At 42.9% G+C, this 14,059-nt stretch overlaps 1 protein-coding gene across 1 annotated transcript in view; it reads left to right on the top strand.

Moving 5' to 3' along the window:
- FAM129A (family with sequence similarity 129, member A) overlaps positions 1-14,059 on the top strand; it is a 36,891-nt gene that overhangs the window by 17,415 nt on the left and 5,417 nt on the right. Inside the window, exons 8-12 of the mRNA XM_010132969.1 lie at positions 4,563-4,678; positions 9,445-9,549; positions 9,644-9,806; positions 10,750-10,937; positions 11,194-11,355. Of these exons, the coding sequence (XP_010131271.1) occupies positions 4,563-4,678; positions 9,445-9,549; positions 9,644-9,806; positions 10,750-10,937; positions 11,194-11,355 (734 nt within the window). The remainder of the gene's footprint in view (positions 1-4,562; positions 4,679-9,444; positions 9,550-9,643; positions 9,807-10,749; positions 10,938-11,193; positions 11,356-14,059) is intronic.

Below are 14,059 nucleotides of genomic sequence, written 5' to 3'. Positions count from 1 at the left end.
ACCATTTTAGCCTCGTCCATGCTGTAATAATGAATTGAATGTCTTCCTTAATGACAGTTATTGTTCGGAGGGGCACAGGGTTTAAACTGGATACTGAAATCCTCCCTTTCTAACAGCTAGCATGGCAGGTTAGGACATGGAGTGTTACAGACACATCTTCCTGTCGTCATAGTTAAGAAAATCATAATCTAAGCAATTGCACACCAGCTGGTTTTGCACTTTCTGCTGCTAGCACAAGAGACCCAGTGCAGCAGTCTGCAGTACATACAGATACAAACTTGGAACTGGAATGTTCACATACAGATTTCATAATATCTGGATCTGCTGGAAACCACAATTTTAGCTAGAGGCAGGGAGTGAGGCACTTACCCTCTCTGCTAACAAGGCTATTTATAGAAGTTTTTGCACAGAGGTCTTCAGTGTTTTGACTGATGTAAGACCTGTGGACAAGACCGAATTCGCCAGGGCAATCCATTTCTGCTCCTGTCTTTAGACATGCACAAGAAGCGTTAGTGAGTCAGAAAAACTGTTCAGGTCACCTTTCCCGAGGGGCTGTTAAACAATGTGCCGGTGATACATCCATGTCAACCAAAAGTGCTGCTGTCCTGTCAGGGGTGGGACAGCAGGTAGGAGCTTGGGACTGAAGATTTTCTTGTTACCCGCCTGTACAACCAAACATTCATCTGCCAGGTGACAGAGAAGGAGCGGCAGGTCATAGCCCGGAGCACCTCATTAGAAGACCGCAAGTCCCACAGGAGCCGAAACTTTGGATACAGCTGAAATTAGGAATGGGACCCTCTAACTTAACACTTCTGCACCAGGTGCAAGTGCACTCAGTGGGCGTTGAGTAGCCTGGTCCTCTGTGTATCATTTTGGTGAGTGAAAGTCTGAGATATTTTTGGTTTTTTAAAGAGGTATTTAAACTTCTTACATGCTGCAAGGAAGCTCATTCCTACAGTCAGCTTTCTGCAGCACTGAACAAACCCCTGCGTGCCTTGGAGAGATGTGCAGATTTTTATAAAGTCAGGGTGTCTCCAGATGTTCTTCCATCTTTTAAAAGGAGCTTTATAGAAGTTACTCTGCTATAAAAGGAATCTATGGTTAGCAATATCTTCCCTGTTATTAAAATTAGGCCCCACACTTGCATATGTAAAGGTAGAGTCTCAAGGTGGGTTTTCTTATTATAAAATTAAACAGAATGAACAGAATTTTATTTTGCTCTCCGCAAACGAGCTGATGTTATAGTCACTAGCAGCTGCAGAAGCTGCTTGGGTAATTTTCCAAGTGCATACCAGCCTGAATTAAGCACGTAGCATCGGTCTGGGTTACCTGTACAGCCTCACCAGCCTTTTGCTGGTAAACTTTCAGTAAACTTTCTGGCTTTGTGTGGGAGTTGGATAAGGATGACCTACAACCACCACTGCGCCAAGCTTCCCTAACATGCTCCACTTCCAACAAACAGCAGGGACAGATGCATCACTCGTGGTAGCTACCAGCCAGGTGTGCTGAAGGGGAAGCCCCTGCAAGAGCATTCAGAAGTGTGAAGCACACGCCGTCCCTTCTGCTGATGAACAACCGTTCCTGATACCACTGGGGCTTACCACCTGCCCTGTTTGCAGCTGCAGCGTCTGCTTCCATCTCCCACGCACCATCCTCTCTCTTGCACGCAAGCAGGGCTACCCCAACAGCTTATTCATTGTCTTCCTTGCTTTGCCATGGCATAATGGAGCTGGCTGCCACGCCAGCCACAGTCCTCTATCTTTTTCATGAACTGCTGGATCTGATTTACAGAAACCCTGGCTCTTCTCGGCAGAAATCTTGGAGGATGTGCACCACAGCTCCTTTCAGCTTGGGTACAATTCCCTTTTCTTGAACCGTATCCCATGAATGTGCCTCTGTCTTGTGGGCCTCGCCAACAGCTTCTGCACAGCCTGAAGCTGGATGGCTCTGGTTGTTCAGTGCCTTATCACTGAGGCAATCTTCTCTTCCTATGGAAAGTGAGAATGAAATTGCCTAAATTAAGCAATTGTTGTAGCCTTGAAGGATAAAGCTTCTTTTCTACTTTGAGCTGTTTTTGGAGTAAGACTGCCATAATTGTGTTTTTCTTTTGTGTCATGTGACTGGGATTTTGTGGTACATACAGCTTGGTGTTTTTCCCAAGATCTATTCAAATGAATCGCTCTTGGATTTTTAGCACCTTCTTCCCACTTCTCTGTGGGCTTGGGGACAGTTGGAACAGAGAAAAAATACTCCCTTGAGCGTGGAGTTTAAAAGTCCATGATCTTAGAGGGCAGCCTCTTGTCAGCACTGGCACGTCATCACCTCAGCAGGTCCAAGATCCAGCCTTGTGGATGGTCTGTTGTCCCTTTGGGTTAGGAGGGAGCACAGCTGTGGGGAAGGAAAACATGTGAGTCATGATCTCAGGCCTGCAGGAGCTGCAGTTCTCCTTTCCTCCAGCCAGGCCTAGCCCTCTTCTCGTCCAAATATTCAGAGTTTGATTTTGGGAGGACAAAAGCTTTCAGATGCAACACTTCACCAGTTTCTCAGGTGGAATACTCCATCCTTTCTTTAAGGCTGCTATCAGAGGATGTTCTTTTGGCAGTGAACAGCCTGACTTACTGATATTTTAGCATCCTGGTTTGTGACTTGCTCTTAAAAATGATACAAATCATGAAGATAGCAGTGAAAGTATGCCTGGGGTTTTACCTGATTGTTTTTCTCTTGTTTGACCATCTTCTGAGCTTAAAGAAATGGTGTGATCTCTCTGGACCTCCAAATATCTGTAAATCAGGGACGGTACCTATAGAGAGGCACTCCGAGAGTGTTTACTGCACCTCAGTATGTATCACATACCTTCCTGAAGTAATCATTATGCCCAGGGGAAACTCTGAAAGGGCAAATGCTGGCATTTGGGCTCTTAGACGATCTGAAACCTCATTGCCCAGCATGCAGATAAAATCTATCCAGTGCTGTTTTCAAGCAGTAGCCAGGATGAAGCATTGGTGGAATTAATTGTAGGCGTCTGTAGCTTTGGGTTTTGTGTAAAGTGCGAAGAGGAGACATTTCAGACGTTACTGTAGTGTTTCCCATGATTTGCATAATCCCTGTACTGCCCTTGGCGTGTACGCAAGCCTCCCATAAAGCTTCTCTCTTTAGAAGTTTCATGAACAAGTCAAAAGAAGTGCCTTGCTTGACAGACAAGTCTTGAGAACTTAGTCTCTGACTCTTCACTGAATTACTGTTTATACATATCAGTCTCTTTTAAAGCAGCATTAAGAGAATTAACATTCTTCTTTTTCTCTTCTTTCTTCCTACCGTGGGCACAACAGGGCTTCAGCTGATCAAGGCCGCAAACAGATAACCTTGAAGAGGGGACGATAAACCATCGTGGCTAATAATCCTCATAGTAATCCTGAAGCTCTGTTTCATAGCAGAGACACAGCACTTACATTCCTAAAGTATTTCAGGGGTAGTTTTTCATACGCAGGTTTGTCAAGCAGGCTGGTTGCTTCAGGGAGCTCTTCCATATTTTAAGGCAGAGGGACTGTCTCTCCCCAAGTCATGACAGACTCGTTTTGCTGTGTAACTGCTGTTGCAGCCTCAATTAGCTGTGTTTTGGTGCACTCTCATGTAAAGGAGAGTGTTGGCTTCAACTCTCCTGAACCTGTTTAGCAGTTTGGAAGGAGCGCATTGCATGAGAACTAATTTCTCTTGCACAACTGGTTATCCGGAGTTTGTAAAAGCAAACTAGCTCAGCCACTTCTTGTGTTTTCCCATGCTGTGGTCTCATTTGTACAACAGAGCATCCCCATGCTACCACGTTGTTCTGGGGAAGAGCTTCCACCTAGCTGGAATAGCTGTGGACGATAACCGGATACTCCAGAGCTGTGGTTCAACATTCTTGAAATATTTAGGGAAAGCAGCATGATTTTGTCAGAAGTTTTTGTGCTTAATTGGTATGAGTGCGGTGGTTACTTTGCCCAGGTATGTTTTATCGTGTGTCCTGAAACATCATCTTGGTCATCAATTCCAAGGTCATTGGGTAGCGTTAATCCAGGGTTTAGCAGTTTATCAAGGGCTACAACCTGCTGCAGTCAGCTGACTATCATTATTTGAAATTCCTTATTCTTACCTTAAATTAAAGAAACAGAAGCTCCAAACTCTTGGCCCTGGTACGTGCTGTCAAAGTCTTCCCAGGTACCACCTTACACTGCTCATGGGTATGGAGGCAAGGGATGAGCTTTTGTATGTTAATGACTGTGGTCATCTTTGGCGAGGCTTGCTGCTGTGGAACTCTGACCTGATCGTGTGCCCCACAGTAACATATGCCTGTGTTGCTTTAACTTACCAACTGAGATGGAATGGCTTGTGAGGGTTCCTATGTGCCGTGCCAGAGTTCAGCTTTACGCTTCCAAGTCTTAATGAAAGCCAAGGCTTTCATATGATTTCAACATATTACAGCTAGATGCACGTGGAACAGGAAAATGGACCGCAGAAGGATGGTTATTTTTTAAAAGTTATTTATGGGTAAATACTTTTTTGCCACTTTTCGTTTTCCTTAGATTTTCTGAAGCAGACCACGTATGAAGTCGAGGCGTTCTTAGAAGCCATTCAGTTCTTCCGGCAGGAGAAAGGCCACTATGGGACATGGGAAATGATAACTGGCAATGAAAAAGAGGTAAATTAATATCTCCCTGGCTTTTTTTGGCTTTGGCTATGGCAGCTCTGAGGATAGTGAAGGCTGTAAAGCCTCTTGGGAAAAAATGGCATTTTTAAGAAGACAATCTAGAAGGTAATAATACCCAAGATTTCAAGATACTTGTTACTGATATGGAAGTGATAATTCTGTTTCAATAAGCTGCATTTTGAGCTTTTTGCTAGAAAGTGATAAAAGTGTGTTGGGAACTAAAGGTGTCGTGTTGTGCTGGAATGATCAGTTTCCACAAAAAGCTAAATACATGTACTTGGATTTTATACCATGGGGTCAACTAGTGAATAAACGCTGTGTCTAAAACAAAGCACTCACTAGCATCTCACTACCACATTTGCCACTGTTTATAGTTTTGGTAAATTGGTGAGACCGAAAGCAACATACACCAAACTCAGAACCCACCATTTGTGTGCAGCAGATACTCGCTGTCGGCTGCTTTTTTCTGTCTTTCATGACTATTTTGCAGGTAAGAGACTTTTTTTTTTTTTCTTCTTTGTTACTTTGTTACTAACCACCACAGCCCTCCAATGCTTCCAGATGCCATTACAGGACATCAGGCTTTATGAAGAACAGAATAGCAGCTAAATATAAATTTCAAAGAATCTCTTCATTTTGCTTTTCCCCATTCTTTGGGAATTCAGATTTTAGTCCCGAGTGGATAAACTAGTAGACCTACTTACTGTGCCAGACTTCTGAAACGGAGTCTTGCCATAGTAACAGTCACACTCACACACCAGAAATTTGTGTACCTCCGTTCTTCAGAAATGAGATGCTAAACTCAGGGTGTGGGTCCTTATTTGGGCACCTGAGCAAGCAGCTTTGGAGCACTGATGGTGGCTGAACTAGCTCCACTGATCCCTCTGGCATCACTCCAGCTGTCTTTTAGTGCTATTGAGACATTATTTGGACCCCAATTCATAATTTTTTTCCAAAGCACTGAGCACTCAGAAGCAGATATTTACTTTTGTACCAACAGCTGTGTGTTTTCCATGATGAAATCTGGCTTCCCTTTGGGAAAATGGAAAAAAGCCTGATGGAGAGTTCAGGATCCAGGAGTTTGTTTTAAGAAACTGGATTATTCTTTTAGAAGAAGTCTACATCTGCAATGCTGAAAAAAGGGGAAACTGGAGAAGAATCTAGAAAAGTGTCTTTCCCAGTGCCATCGTGTCAGGGATTAAGTTTCCTGCTATCATCCAATAAGAAATTCCTTAGTATAAGGAGTTCCATCCTTCTGGTGGAGGGAGTGGGGGTTTTTCTCTTCTCCCGTCCTCCCTCAAGTTATGGAGCTATTATACTGCTAGTTTCATTTTATGTTTCATTTTTCCTATTGCTTGCCAACGACTTACTCATAACCCATATTCCTCCAGAGAACTGTAATCAGAAGACATCCAGACCAGTCACACTATTATCTTCTTAGTAATAATTCACACTGTAATTATAGTGTGTTCTCATGCCTGCTTTGACCAAATATAATAATTATTTTAGGCAAATATCCAAGCTAAGTGAATGGTTTGGAACAAGCAAGCTACAATTTGTTGCTGTAAAAATCTCTGCAGAATGCCAATAAATACGTTCCCCGACATTCAGTTCTAATGACAGAGTCTCTGCAGCATTAGCTCATGCTGTTCTGCCCAGGTACTGAACCACGGATTTAAGATCAGCAAGTACCCAGTCACTCAGCCGAAGTCCTATTAAATTATATTTTGTATCGTAAAAGTTCCTTTTGCTGTTTTTGTTTTTTGTTCTTTTTCATTTTTAAGGTTTCATTACTAACAAAGGATAAGTTCAGTTGTAGATGATATTTCTGTAGGTTAAGTGCTGAGATACAGGGTTAAACCCAGGAAATTTCTGACAATGCTTGTTAGAAGCAACACCAGAACCACACAGTGAGGGTACTACAACACACCAGTGTTATTCTGGCATAACTCCACTGATTAGCACTCCATGAATGTAGAAATAACATATTGGTAGATCAAGGAGAGCTGAATAAGGGATTAAACCACCCAACCCCTGCAGTGTACCTGTCAGTACGGGAATACAAAGCCAATTCAGCATTCCTAAAAATGTTTCCAGGGAGCTCAAATTCTTCAGAACATGTTTGATCCATTGTCACGTTATTCGGTCTGTGGTGGGTTATTCATGTTTTTGAAGTGATCCATTAGTTTAGGACCTGAATTGGTCTGCTGGTTTTGATAGGTGTTTGACAGTGAGCAGAGCTGAAGCCAGTGTGGTGCTCTGGCATAATCTATAACTAGTTAAGTTACATGAAACAGCAGTAACAGAGTATCGCATATTAGAGGTATATTAGAGGTCCGTTAATAGGTGGGGGTATTGTGTGTGGTGTTTCTGTGGGGGCTGTCTTGTCCCCAGGAGGTACACTTTGTGTGACACTGCCTGACACGCAGTCAGAGCCCTTTCTTAGTTACTTTTGCTGCCTAAATTCCTGCCATTTCCCTATTGTGCTGTTGGTGCATGCCTAAAACCCTGTTGGGCAGCCGCCATACATGAGGTTGAACGTTGGGAATTGGAATCATAGAATCATCTGGTTGGGAGAGACCTTTAAGATCATCCTGGCACTGGCACAAATGACAAAGCACTGGCATGACGAAGAGGTAAAGTTGAGCATGTTTTTGCTCTCTGTGATGTTTTGATCTCTGTGGGCCAGTGCAAACATATCTGGGCAAGATCTACGGACAGAAAATGAACATGTCCAGAAACAAAAGATGTCCCTCCCTCCTCTGAATCATGAGGATGGGTAATATCTGAACCAAATTTGGGACTGAGGTCTTCAGTTCAAAAGCAAGGTGCTTTAAGTAGAAAAATTCAAGAATCCAGCACATACGCCCAGCACTGATAGATGCCTCCATAGGAAGTGTATTCAGAGACCCAAGATCACAAGGACTAGAAATAGGGCAGGTCCTATGATGCACTGCCACCCTTTCCTTGCATAGTTTGCCTTGTTGGCCAACAGCAAGAGGAAAGTGCAGGAGAAAGAAAGGTCTTGCAGCTTTCTCAGGCCGGAGGTACAGTGTCCTTAAGTGAAAAAGTGGAGAAAAAAGCCTGAACTCTCAAAACTAGATGTGTGCCTGTAACTCTGTGTGTTTATTGAAACCGAGTGGGACGGGCAAGGAAGAAGTTGCAGTTCAAACCTAGGCAGAACACGTGCTAAGCCTGACAGAGTGTGTGATTCTGAAGAAGGCTTCTGAAATGGGTGCCAGTGGATGAAACCAGGAACCTGCCTCATGCCATTTCATTATTTCTGTGTTGAAGAAGTCAGTATTTGATGCTCCTCTGTACAAAGCTGGGTAATACTATCAAGAGAACCATGGAACTGGAAAATCACGTAGCTACAAGGGGATCTCTGAAGGTTGTCTGGCCCACTCAGAGCAGAGCCAGCTTTAGGGTCTTTGTGCAGTTGAGTTCTGAAGATGTGTAAGGCTGGAGATTGCACGACTTGTTCCCTTGACTGCCCTCATGGTGAAAAATATTTCTTAATACCTGATTTTTAAACTTCCCTTGCTGCTACTTGTAGCCGTAGCTGCCTTCCTTTCCCTGTGCATTTCCAAGTTGGGCTCTGTCTACCCAACATCTTCCACTAAGTAGTTGTAGACAGCAGTAAGATCTCCCCAGAGCCTTAACATCTTAAGCCTGAGCAAACCCAGTTCCCTCTACCTCTCCTCACGTGTCATGTGCTCTGACCCTGGACCATCATGGTGGCCTCTGCTGGACTCACTCCAGTGTGTTAAGAGCTGTCTTGTACTGAGTAGCCCCTAACTGGACACTGCTCCACTTGCAGTCTGGTAAGTGCTCAGTAGCAGGGAATGTTCTCCTGCCTTGAGCCACTGTTGTCCTTTGCTGTAAGGGCACCCTGCAGACAAATGTTGAATTTCTTGTCTATCAGGATGCCCGCATCTTGTTCTGCAAAACTGCTTTCTAGCCAGTTGTCTCCAGCCCGTACTGGTGCACAGGATTGTTCCAACCCAGATGTTGGACTGTGCATTTGCTTTTGCTGCTCTTCATGTGGTTTATGTCCACCTATTTCTTCAGCCCATCTAGGTCCATCTGAATAGCAGCCTTGCTTGCCAGTGTACTGACCGCTCCCCCACAGATTATCCACATTTCAGGATTCCATTTCGTCTTTTTCCTGGGATCTGCTTCTTTTCTTCTTTGAATTGTGAAGTTGGTACTCACCCAAAAAAGTGCTCTTAGATCCATGCTGGTACAGTCATATATCTTTCTTTGGCCAATTATCTTCCTATCAGAAGCATCCTCTGTCTGATAACTCTCTAGAACAGTTTCTTCTCGATGATACCTCCTCTGGGACAATGTGAGTGTCCCAGAACAAGGTCAGTTTGGGGAACCAGCAGTCAGCAAACTGTCTTTTCAAATATTTGGTTGCTCAGCTGATACCAATCATTTTAGCTCCATTGATTTGCACTTGGCAATTTCCTAACAGCATGCAGTAAATTTTAACAGGCATCTTAGTTCAGCATCTTGGCTCATCTGTTGTCAGTTCTTCTGTGGTCTGTCAGTGAAAAATGCTTCTGATCAAATGCATGGAGCTTCCCTTAGCCATCCCTGATATTTTAAACCCAGTCCTGGCACCCTGGGATAGCTCAGCCATTGGGTATTTGAGGTGGCCTGTGTTTGCACATCACTCTGTGATGTGAGTGCCCGGTTTTCAGATGAAGAACGCTGTGAGAACACATCATTTTAATCTTCTGACCATCTAGATCCTGAGCAACCTCGTGATGGAGGAGCTCCTGCCTAACCTTCAGACGATGATCCTGCCTAAAATGAAAGGGAAGAGGAATGATCAGAAGCGGGCCTGGTTTGGTGTAAGTACTGGTGTTTGTGGAGTAGTTGTTTCTCACAGCAGTTTTCTGTGAGTGCTGATTCTGATCTATGCTGCTTAAATTAATTTGGGTTTAGATCGTGGAAGAAACTTACGGCTTAGTCCAGCAGCAGGTGTCAGAAGGATTAAGTACCTTGAAAGAAGAATGCAGAGATTTTGCAAAAACTCTTGAAGGAACTATTCGTTCAGACATGGATCAGATTCTGAACTCCAAGAACTTCTTAGCTGGAAAAATCAAAGGTTAGTGGAGGAACAGCCGTGTTTTGGAGCAATCTTTGAACGTTTCCCATTGTGTTGCTCAAATTACCAGACGTCATTGTTTTGAAATCCGTGTGTGTTTTGAAGAATCCAACTGGAGACACTAATTTTCAGAAAACATGCTTTGAGCTTCTACTGCCTTTGATGGGAACTGATACCTGTGGCTGCTGTGGCTGTGAAATTTCCAGATCTTCTCAAGTTGGAGCTAGAGCTGGCAGGTTTTGAGTATCCTGGTTTGAGTTGCTCATTCTGCTTTCATTTTCACTTGGACACAAGATACAGGTCACATGAGCGTTATTAAAATTTTAGTGGCTTTGACCTGATGTCTAGGAATGTGCTGCAGAAACAAGATCTGGCTGTGTGACAAAGTCATGGGCTACCAAAGAATATTTAAACCAAAGGTGGTTTTAAACCAATGTGAAGTAATTCTGATTGATTGTGAAATAAAAATGAGTGTAAAAAGCAGGCGAAACATTAGTTGATGTTGCTTAAGCCAGCAATTAAACAAATAGATAATAATTTAGAGCTGTTTTGATAAAACTCAGGATGTTCAGTTGATGCTTTTACATACCAGACTAGGATGCTCTCTGTGAACTGTGGAGTACCAAGTTGAGATGCCTCCTTATGGAGTCACCATGGCCATGGTCTGTGCAAACCTCCCAGGGTGTGTCAGTACTCAGAGCTGCCCTGTCTGCTGTTCTTGCAGTACCCCCAAGCCGCTAGCATTTGGTTAGGTGGGGCATGTGAAAAGATGTTTCACGGTCGCTCATAAAACTGTAAACTTTCCTTTCATCATGCTCATCATCTTTGCAGAGGAAAAATATGGAGTCATTTAATTAATTGTGAAGTAAATCAGTTCAGATTACTTTTTTCGCTCTATCTCCTAGTAGCTTAAATGCAACCGTTGTATCGTTTGACACTCCAGCCACCGTTTCTGAGCCTGCCCAGAAATGCCGCACAGAAAATATCCAGCCGTTTCTCACATCCATATTAGAGGAGCTCATGGGGCCGGTGAGTTCTGGATTTACTGCAGTCCGCTCGCTTTTTGATGAAGAAGTTAATGAAATCATCCAGGACTTCCAGAAGACAAATGATATCATGAAGCTAAAGGAGGTAAGACTAAAGTATATTTGGAGCCTTTTATATTAGCACAAGGACCTTCTAGCTAGAACTTGACTGACAGCAGTGTTTGCTTTCCCAGGTGGTAGTGTGTTAGCGCTTGGTTTTGTTATTTAGGAAGTCTTGTGGTATTTGTGTAACTGGAGCGTAGATATGAGAATTTGGTTTCAGGCTATGGTTACATTGTCTATTAAAAATTCGCCTCTGGTTGCTTTCTCTCAAAACCTGTTCTCCCTCCGCTGGAATGCAGAGTGTGGGTCAGCTTATGAACCTGCCGTTCAATTCTGTGAAAATGGAGCCCTGCTATCTGAAAGTGAACCTCCTCCAGGAGCTCCTTCAAGACCTCAAGAGTCGCTTCAAGGTCTATCACATTGATTTTGTGATTCAGAGGACACAGAACTTCATGCAAGAGGTACTGTAAGATCCAGTTTTTCCTCCTGGGTGTACAGGTTAGGTTTGTCCTAATCTGCTTCAAAGTAATCCTGATAAAAAGCTGCATGAGAGTCCCAGAACATCTCTCAGCCAAAGTACAGATAACTAAACCTAATGAAGACACAGCTAGAAGCTGTTTGACATTTACGTTGGTGAGGTTGCGTGTCTGTGAGTCTTCCAGCAAGACATAAAAATTCTGGATGAATCATTTCTTCCCATGAACTTTCGTGTTCTCGGAGCGTCTGAGCACCTGAGAAAGTTCTGCTTGTAACCTGCGGGGTGGATAAAATCTACCTGATTTCCATTCTCAAGGGTTGACTTTTCAGGAACTGTCTTAAATGTATTTTACCAAAATGGAATGTCTCCTCCTTGGCAATTTATTAATATAAAGTAAGGCAATTAATGTTAGAAACCGGCAATTACCGGGGCACAGATGACATCTCAAGGTGTAGCTGTGTGTGGGTGCTTTAACCAACTTCACTCCTCATGGGAATGGTTGCAGTGACTATATCACTTCAGATGAACAATGAACTCCACCTCTTTTTCTAATCTCTTGGTATAGGCTAGAATTTTGCTTTGCTTTTGTTTCTTCTGGATGCCTGGCCAGAAATCCATTAGGAGCTGGCCAGTAAACTGCTTCTGACTGCCAGATCACAAGGCACTTTGGCCTTGAGGCAATATGTTGAATCCTGTGATTTATTATTAATCCATGATAGAGAAACTAAATAATGTCAGTAATCTAGTGGAATGGAGCTGGCCCAGTTCTATGGAGCGAGAGTTAGGAGTATGGAAGGCGAGACTCCAGCACAGTGCTGGGATAGGGTTTTCCTAAAATCAGCTCTTCAAAGGACAGCCATGATCAGCAGCCAAAGAATTACTCAGAAAGAAAATTCTGATTTCATGTCTGGGTCTGTCAGGGAAGACCATTCCAAAATGTTGCCAAATAAAATGTCTTTCAGTAAGTGAAGACCGTGAGTCAAGACAAAGAAGTAGACAGAAGATAGATCCCGTGCAGACCCAGTGGTGCTTTTTCCTGAACAGAACATGAGTCACGATTCACAATAAATAAGTTAAATTAAAGCACGAATTGTTCTAAAAATGCTGTTATTGTTTCTCTGTTTTAAAAGGCTGGTGTTTTTCTCATAAAAATAGTAAGTAGTTTCACATCGTGTCCACAGAGATTAATTTTATTAATGAGTAAGGTCAGACATGCCTTTGCTCGTGTAATCTTAACGTAAAAGAAGCATTTGGCTTAACTCTCCCTCGGGAGCAGGATTCCTTGGCTTGGGAGCGTGGCATCCTCTAGTGGCCAGTTTCAGGAAATTTAGGAGCACAGCGCTCAACTGGCAGCAATGAAGCAACTTCGGTGACTTTGCTAGAACTACACCAATTTAAGATTTGCTTCAAATAAAAATGGTAATAAAGAGCGAGAAGTTCATCTTTTTAAGTAGGCTCAGATTGGTTTTGCTGATCCTGTCTTCTTCTTGTATCCTGGGTCTCGCAGTGCCTGAGCGGTTCCTGCATGAATTGAGTAAACCCTTGTCTTCTTCTTTGCCATTTATGAATACAATATCCAGTAAATAAACACAGTAAACAAATACAATATCCAGCCCACCGTTATCTGCGGTCCATTAGAAAAAGGGACCTTCAGCATTTGTCACTGCTTCTTTTAATTCACAAAAATATGACTAGCCTTATCCGTAAGGGTGTGTAGATTCATTTACGAACTACAAGAAGTCCTCTGCATCGTGTGGCTGACTGTGTAGATGGACTGGCGTGGTCTCAGGGGATGCAGAGGAGGACCTGGCCCTATGGACAGCCTCCCTGCGGGGGTCCCCGGGCTTCTGCAATACGAATATGATAACATTTCAGTGGAAACACTTAGCTAGAAAAAGGCCAGCCTCTCTCAGGAGACATAACTAACACTTGCAGAACTGTTTTTCTGAATTATCTTTTTGGGCTAGAGGGTTTCATATTTGTAATGAATCTCTGGATAACTTGAAAATACGACAAACGCCAGCCTACCATAACTCTGTGGGAAATTATTGCACTCTGTGCAATTTTTGCTGATAATTATTTGTATTATACTGATTAACTACTTTTTAAAATAATTACCTGCTGTATTAATGATTAAGACTGTTAGAATTTCGTAGGAGTTAATGGGAGTCTTCTTATTAGGGATAATGAGTTTTGTCTATGGCCTTTACATAGAGATTATTGATTCTACATCAGTTTGGATGGTGACATGACATTAAATCTATACAAGAAAGCTATGATGGCCTAATGATGATACCAAGGCTTAATTTTCTGTATTTATTGCCACCTTTCTGTGCACCTTAGCCTTCAGAGAACTGACAAGCAACAGAAAGTTTTGGACAATATAAACAAAACTACTCAGAGTAAGTTTCCTGATGAGGTTCATCAGCAGACTTCCAGCTACGGACCTGCCTGTAAACTCTAGATCAGCATCGAGGTGGTTTAATTTTCTTCTTCATTGCATTAGGTAGTATTTTGGGTTTCCCATTCCAAAGCTGAGCGTTGCAATCTAAGCTAAACAAGGCTTTTCTTCCACTTTCACAATTATTTAAAGTACTTTCTGCATTTTAGGCCCATTGTTCTTTCTCCATTTCACCTTCTCAAAAATACAATTTAATGGTTATTTTATGCGTTTCTTTATGCGTGTA

Source organism: Buceros rhinoceros, unplaced genomic scaffold (assembly GCF_000710305.1).
Source record: "Buceros rhinoceros silvestris isolate BGI_N320 unplaced genomic scaffold, ASM71030v1 scaffold19353, whole genome shotgun sequence".
NCBI lineage: Eukaryota > Metazoa > Chordata > Aves > Bucerotiformes > Bucerotidae > Buceros > Buceros rhinoceros.
The sequence above is the reverse complement of the archived record's forward strand: the minus strand, read 5'-3'. Positions and strand labels throughout refer to the sequence as shown.